This window comes from Frankliniella occidentalis, unplaced genomic scaffold (assembly GCF_000697945.3).
Source record: "Frankliniella occidentalis isolate FOCC.00 unplaced genomic scaffold, Focc_3.1 Scaffold168, whole genome shotgun sequence".
Taxonomy (NCBI): Eukaryota; Metazoa; Arthropoda; class Insecta; order Thysanoptera; family Thripidae; genus Frankliniella; species Frankliniella occidentalis.
In genome coordinates this window covers 90,356-97,643 of record NW_026267294.1, presented here as the reverse complement: position 1 = coordinate 97,643, position 7,288 = coordinate 90,356, and the positions used below count along the sequence as shown (strand labels likewise).

General features: G+C 35.7%; 3 protein-coding genes across 7 annotated transcripts in view; 1 reads left to right on the top strand and 2 right to left on the bottom strand.

Annotated features, from left to right (window-relative positions):
- LOC113208883 (protein diaphanous) overlaps window positions 1-1,360 on the bottom strand; it is a 9,576-nt gene extending 8,216 nt beyond the window's left edge. The window contains exons 1-3 of one of the 5 annotated variants that reach the window (XM_052271647.1): window positions 1,141-1,360; window positions 953-1,045; window positions 236-328 (exon numbers count right to left, since the gene is read on the bottom strand). In XM_052271647.1, coding sequence (XP_052127607.1) covers window positions 236-271 — 36 coding nt within the window. In that variant the 5' untranslated portion in view covers window positions 272-328; window positions 953-1,045; window positions 1,141-1,360. The other 4 variants (XM_026426122.2, XM_026426123.1, XM_026426120.1 and 1 more) reach the window with 4 other exon arrangements.
- Window positions 1,361-1,370: 10 nt separating this feature from the next.
- Window positions 1,371-3,894, top strand: LOC113208910 (phenylalanine--tRNA ligase, mitochondrial). The gene is made up of 9 exons (XM_026426160.2): window positions 1,371-1,529; window positions 1,853-2,047; window positions 2,127-2,362; window positions 2,448-2,643; window positions 2,737-2,893; window positions 2,994-3,125; window positions 3,202-3,362; window positions 3,451-3,573; window positions 3,653-3,894. Exons 1-9 carry the CDS (start codon window positions 1,446-1,448, stop codon window positions 3,824-3,826), a joined length of 1,458 nt encoding a protein of 485 aa, XP_026281945.1. The 5' UTR covers window positions 1,371-1,445; the 3' UTR covers window positions 3,827-3,894.
- Window positions 3,880-7,274, bottom strand: LOC113208909 (ATP-dependent DNA helicase Q5-like; the record flags this gene model as incomplete). The annotated part of the gene is given in 7 exon segments (XM_052271649.1): window positions 3,880-4,630; window positions 4,740-5,862; window positions 5,954-6,142; window positions 6,239-6,461; window positions 6,547-6,753; window positions 6,833-7,072; window positions 7,163-7,274. Coding segments are annotated over 7 exon segments (2,180 nt in total), but the record flags the coding sequence as incomplete, so codon positions are not given.
- Between the last annotated feature and the right edge of the window lie 14 nt (window positions 7,275-7,288).

Genomic DNA, 7,288 nt, shown 5'->3' with positions numbered 1-7,288 from the left:
CCCCCACCCCGCACCACACGCCGTGGGATGTTCAAAAGAAAGGGGGATATTTGATTTTGTGGAGATTAGGCACTGCCAAACAGTCTGCAACTCCTCACCGAATCAGGGCCCCAGTGTCATCAGGACACTTCACACACATTTGTTGGAAAGCTACACAATCTCAATCAAGTTCAGTCTTAATAAGTTCTAAGATAAAACTAGATGATATAAGATAATTATTGATATCTATACTTACAAAGGCCCCCTTTCCTCTGTCCTGTCTGGACGACATTTTGTTTTATCTTCTTCTAGCTCTTGCAAAAATATTTATCATCGTATGAGACAAGGGCTGGAACATTGTAAATTGTTGACAGAAATTTTAGTAACTATCCAAATAAACATGAAAATCAATACAAGTATTGTACACGGCAACAATTACATATTCAAAACAAGTAAAAAGATATCAATGAAAGAAGATGTGCTAATGAAATCCCTAACCAAACTTTAAGAAAATGGAATAGCAACTTAAGATTAAAACCAAAATAAAGCATTTCAAATTAATGAAGATAGAGAAATAAAGTGGTCTTGCAAATTGTCAGATGATAAACAGAACTGGGTGACTGACAGCAACAGGTGTCACAGATCAAAACACAACACAGTATGTCATTCTTAATCCATTCACATTAAGCACCAAAGTAATAGGATTGAATAACACTGAAGAAAACTATTAATTGAACCTTACAACAGCACATAGTGTATGACAATTGATGATACAATTGTGACAAGATATATGACAGAAAGCAAAGGCAATATAACTGTAAACAACTATGAAGCAAAGAGCAATATTTCTTTAACTCTTAAAATAAGGTTTATGTACTAGGGAAACAGGTATAATATATACCTATAATACTCCTGAAAACTAAGGAAAATTCTTGAGGATTTTAAAATAGGTTAATATACATTACCTACATACCCAATACATAACCTTCATAGTTGCCAGTTGCCATCTTTACATTTCGGAGCTATTCGTAAAAGATTGCAAATGCTAATGAAGCAATGGAATTGGCTACAAAAGCACAGAAAATAGCAAAACTTTGTCACCGACACGTAAAATTCCTCAAGTACTCCTTATCGAACTGGTATGCTAATAACATTACACACCTTGAAGTACGAATAGTTGTAGATAGAAGCCAAGCAAAACGTAACGAACTTTTAGAACTTGCGAATCAGTCTTCGTGGCAAATAAGGCATATGGGAGTCTTCAGAAGACTATGGAATTATGCAAAAAGGTTCGAAAGTAATGGAAAGACAGAGATTTGTTGAAAAACACAGAAGATTGTCTTTGACGTTGACGTGCAACTGGCGCATAATGTTTTGCAGTTGGCACGATAACAAGCTCAAGCAAAAGATGAAAAATTTAGATTTGAGTTCTGCACGCAGCTTGTTGTTGTTGTTGTTGTTATGACATGATACTTAACTTTAGAAGGCTGAGAGAGGATTCTGCTGCTGAATTTGTACTCTTAAAAAGACAAAATAACCGGTGTTGTAAGGTCTGTGACTATTTCAGCATTTTGTCAAATGTTCAAAGTCGGTCTCTTATTTCAGTTTCTCTCTAATGTCTATGTTGTCAAGGCAGTGAATACTTGTTTTTGAATATTTTTAGTGCATTTAGTGTGTTTTGAAGGTTAATGCCTTTCACTCTGTCAGTTTGATTTTATAACAGTACTTGTTCTAGTTCCTTTTTGGCGTTTGTTAAACATGCATGTGGGACTCTCACATTGTTTGTAGCGTCATTGGTAGAGCCTTGCATATTGTTTCATTTGAAAATTCATCTTTACTTACTATATTCCAACACTCTTTCTCTGTCTTTCAGATGAAGAATCTCCTTATACGTCCCATTGGGGTAGCCCATAACATATGTAGTGCACACATAGCTGTGAAACCACTTACTTGTTCAATGTCAAGCTTTGCCAATTCAGACGCATCTCAAACATCTTCAGCCCCTGCACTTGCCCCACAGGCTTCTCCGTTAGCTACACTGACAGTGTCAGGAAAACAATTTGAAAGGGTAGGTAGATATTTAGCTGCTTTTTTCATCAAAATTATTGAACCCTTTAAGTGTTGTCTTCAATCCTTTCTTATTACAGGACTCTTATACAAACATCACAGATGGCATCATAAAACATATGTCCAGAAAGCTTCATCAGCAGAAGGGTCATCCCCTTTATTTAATAAAAGAGTGTATCAAAAGTTATTTTTACAAAAAGTATATTGGGCGCACCGGCAACCCTGTTTTTTCAGTTTATGATAATCAGGATCCTATTGTCACCACCTACCAAAATTTTGACTCTTTACTTGTTCCCCGAAACCATGTCAGCCGCCAGTAAGTAATTTTTACGTTTTGAACGTATTGAACTTCTACAATTACCCTCAGCCCTTTTCTTTAAATAACTTTTATTTGCTTTTAGGAAGAGTGATTCCTACTATCTCAATTCGCAGTATATGTTGCGAGCTCATACAACAGCTCATCAATCTGACCTCATCTCATCTGGACTGGACAATTTTCTCATAATAGGTGATGTTTATCGACGTGATACTGTGGATTCAACCCACTATCCTGTGTTCCATCAATGTGATGCTGTGAGACTACAGACACAGCATGAGGTATGTATAATTTAAATGATTTTATGGAAGACGTGAATCTATGACGGGCTATAATTTTAACATTCTTCTACCTTTATGATATCTATTATACAGCTGTTTCCAGAGGAATATGGCCTTCATGTTTTTGAGAAGCGTCCAGATAGAAGAACAGATGATAAGCAGGCAGAGCACACTGTTGATGCTGTTAGGATACTTTCATTTCAATTAAAATCTACTCTCCAGGATTTAGCAAAGGCTCTTTTTGGTGCAGGTAACAATTATTTTCAAGTATTTGAACTGGTTTTCAAGGATCAGAATCTACAAATTTCAATTTGAATAGAGTGGTAAAGCACTATGTTGTTTGGTCATAGATGTGGAATACCGTTGGGTAGAAGCTTATTTTCCTTTCACTCACCCTTCATGGGAGTTGGAAATTAAGCACAATGGAGAGTGGCTGGAACTTCTTGGGTGTGGTATTATGGAACATACAATTGTTAAGAAAGGTATGTTTTCTTAAAAGAGAAAATATTTGTTATTTTTTTGTAGACTTGTGATCATGGTTAAAATTTTAAAACACAGCTGGTGCCGGTGACAGAATTGGTTGGGCTTTTGGTCTTGGCCTTGAAAGGGTGGCGATGCGAGTATACGATATTCCAGATATTCGCCTCTTTTGGAGTACTGATTCTGCTTTCTTGAACCAATTTGCAGTAGATGATCCTTTCACTCCAATCAAGTATAAGGTATGTGTATATGAGCTTGCAATGTTTATGGTTTTAATACATCCTCTTATGGTAAACTCAATAGAATTCATACAACTTTTCCATGTAGGCAGTTAGTGTGTACCCCAGATGTATCAACGACATCAGTTTTTGGATCCCACCTGAACGAGATTTTAGTCAGAATGACTTCTTCGATGTTGTTCGCTCTGTTGGGGGAGACATAATAGAAGAGGTGGTGTAGAATGCTTTTTAATTCTGTTCCTTTTGAAATTATTGATATTTTACTAATCAATGTACATTTTTATTGTCAGGTTTCACTTGTTGATCAATTTGTACACCCCAAAAAGAAATTGACAAGCCACTGTTATCGGATCACATACAGACACATGGAACGAACATTAACAAAAAATGAGGTCAATGAGGTGCATGTAGAAATTGGCCGTAGGGCAACTGAAATGTTAGGTATTACTGTTCGAGTAAAATAATTTTATAGTTAGCAAGCAGCAATTGTTCAAAAATTAAAACATAAAATAATAAATATGTTGAAAAGTTATTTTATTGAGCAAGTTAAATAGTTACAGGTAACAGTGAGCACTGTAAAAAGAAAAAAATGGTTGTAGGAACTGGACATGAACTTAAAAACTTTTTATGGGCTTCATTGTCCTCCACTGTTACTTAATATTATATGGAGGCTACAAACAGTGAAAAGGTTACACTAATTTAAAACAAATATTGAAACCTTGAAATAAATGCCAATTAATTTCAAATAGAACTTCTGTCAGTCTTTGCTCAAGCCAAACAACCTCATTCCATCAAAGTTAACAAATGTTACAAAACATGCCATTCTGATTTCTGGTTGTCAGAAATGAACAATAAGGAAGCCTGACCTTGGTGGGAGATCTTTACACAATAGTTTTATGTATTTCCAAGATTTTTAGGTTGTTTATTAAACACTGGCTTTAAAATTTTATCACAGTCATGTAAGGCATATTACACTTGAAAAATGCAATCTCACATGGGATTTCTTATAAAATACTCTACATTGTACATGTATGTACCTTGATTTCATTTCATAATACAACATATAGGATGTAAGACAGCTGCCCAGAGCTGGTTTAAAAAGTGATAAAGAAAACAATGTACAAACTCACAAAAAGCAAACACGATGAAGTCAAAGCTCAATATCAAGGTACCGTTCACCATTCATAAATCTGCAAAGTCAGTGTTACTGCTGACGCTTTTGTGTGTTTCAAAGAATTTGCTGATAATTTTCTGTACACCAACCACATCTGAAATCAAATGAATAAATAATTCAATTAGTAATGAAATAAAAGACAAGAGGGTTTATTTCTTTACTGTAAATATTTCATTTTTTTTAATCAAGAGGGAAAATATTACCAGTGCTTTTGGTAAGCTTTGACACATGTTGTGATAAGGCACGAGCTAGGGCTTTAAATAAATCTCTGGTTGTGATTCTCTTTTTCTTATAATAAGGCATAAGTAGTTTCACAACCAACTCCGCCATGCGCTTTAACTCCACATCATTTTCAGAGGGTTTCTTAGATTTGCTTTTTACATTGGCTCTTTTATCAACACTCCCTCTTTTGGGGACTACTTCTGGTTTAGTCATTTTCTTCTGAAGCTTTTCTTTGTCATCTTCATCACTGTCTCCAAATAACAGGTCAAGTTTTCTTTTTTTTTCCTTAATGTTTGATTGTTCTACATCTCCGTCATCTCGTGAAAATTTTTCAGGCTGATCTGGATTTTTAGGCTCAGACTCTTCTATATCGTCTGAGGAATTTTTGTTCCACAAATCCAAAAGAGTACATGGTGCACTTGAAGGAGTTTCATCCTTCTTGTTCAACTTCTCAAAATATGAAACTCTCCTCTTTCTTAAAAGATCTATTTGTTGGCAAGCATTAGTTGATATTTTCTGAACATCTGATTCAGATTCATTATTTATCAAGTCTCCATTGACTCCAAATGATGAATTACTGTGGTCACTATTTGGTACAATGAGCTTTCCTTCATTTGATTCTCCTGATGCTTCCTCGATGCAGGATTCTGGTGTGTCATCACAGTCTATTACAAGGGATGCACTTTTGCCATCACTATTATGGAAATTTGTTGGATCATCATCATCACTTTCTGATGAGCTAATTGTATCCTGTGTTTGCCGTTGAGGTTTCTTTTCAAAAAATGAAGCCACAGATGTCTGTTGTAACATGTCTTTTTGTACTGAAAATTTCTTTTTCTTTGGGAGGCTGGGTTGAGATTTCTCACTGGTATTAGATTCACTCTTGCTCGTTGTGGAGGAAGTTTCATATTGGGCTATAAGCTGTGATGCTGTCATGAAACCTCCACATTTTTTTTCTTCTTCCATGCTACTCTTGATTTCATTGACTATTTGGGAAAGAGAATTAGCTCCATTGGAATTTTGAACCATTGCACTATTTCGCTCAAATTTGTGTAAGCTCTCATGGAGTTTCATTAGCTCTGCACTTTTCTTTATAGAAGCAATCTAGGTTCAGACAAAACAAAATATTAATTCAAACTCTTAAGATTTAAGGCACAAACTTAGTACAAAAGTTAAAGAAAAAATATTTATGTACCTCTTTTACAATAGCTCTTTTGTAGAGACTAATAACTTTATTAGCAGTAAAAGCTTGGTACTCTATCTGTTGAGCACACATTTCAACATCCTCTTTACTTAGACTTTGATCTGGAGGATCAATTTCCCCACACTTTCTCAAATTCTTTGTAAGTTCTCCCTCTACTAGAGTCATGTAGCTCTCCCTTACCTGAAAACAAATGTAATATGATCACACAGTAATGGATATGAGGCACATCACAAAAAGGATGCACTGAAAATTGACTATCACACAGATTCTCCTCACCACTACACTTAAGCCGGTTATCTTCCTGCCAGTGTTCTGTGCAGAGAGCACTCGAGAGCTTTTAGCTAAAGCCTCTACATTTTCTTCAGACCAATGACTGCTAACATGATTTGATCTTCGAAGAGCAAACTGTTTCTGAATGAGGGAATTCCTTGCCTTCTTCTCCTTATCCTTAAGATGGGAGTCGTCACCACTATTGTCATCATCATAATACGTACTTTCACTGAAATTAAAAAAAAATATTATTAGGGGTAACAGGGATCTTTATACATTAAATATTCTACATTGTTACACACTGATTAACATACCTCTTACTTCCCGATCTTCCACCACCATAAAGATCTGATGAATCTTCACCCATTACAGAGAATGTTAGTTTAGACCCTAAGTTAGATATGAATTCTTCAATCATTTTCTCAACAGAATTTTTATCATGACACACATCACAGACTTTTAATGTTTTACATGCTGGTGGATCATCTCCAAAATAATCTGCAAAAACTGAGTGGCGACATCTGATGGAAAGAAGGTGGTGTGACAGTTTTTAATATTTACTAAAGGTGCAATGAGAGACATTTCAAGAGATCATCTTACTTTGCTTCTTGGCAATAATTTATAATTCTTTCAAAGCTCTTATATGTTGCTTTAGCTTGTTCCTTTTTCGCCTCTGTTTTAGCATGGCTTACTTCCTTACGCAATAAGAAATCAACTGCATTTCTTTCCTGCTTTGAGTAGTAAATTCGGCAACGGGACATCTTGCCATCTCTACCAGCTCTTCCAGATTCCTGATAATATCCGGCTATGCTTTGAGGAACACCCCAATGTGCAACTAGCCTGCAAATTCAAAGTGTTTTCACCCTTTATAAACTTGACAGCAAAAAAGCAACAAGGTTGTCTACGACAACAAAAATGAAACAATCCTACCTCACAGAACCTTTATCTACACCCATTCCAAAACTGACAGTAGCACTTATTACTGGATATACTCCTTTCATCCAATCTTCTTGAACCCTTACTCGATCTCTATCACTCAAGCCTCCATGAAACAAG

What these genes read in the sequence shown, in the direction of transcription:
- LOC113208910 (XM_026426160.2), top strand. Translation starts at nt 1,446, where the DNA reads ATGATACTTAACTTTAGAAGGCTGAGAGAGGATTCTGCTGCTGAATTT. An exon ending in AAAGGCTCTTTTTGGTGCAG is followed by an intron (nt 2,894 to 2,993) that starts GTAACAATTATT and finishes GTTTGGTCATAG; the next exon opens with ATGTGGAATACCGTTGGGTA. An exon ending in TCACTCCAATCAAGTATAAG is followed by an intron (nt 3,363 to 3,450) that starts GTATGTGTATAT and finishes TTTTCCATGTAG; the next exon opens with GCAGTTAGTGTGTACCCCAG.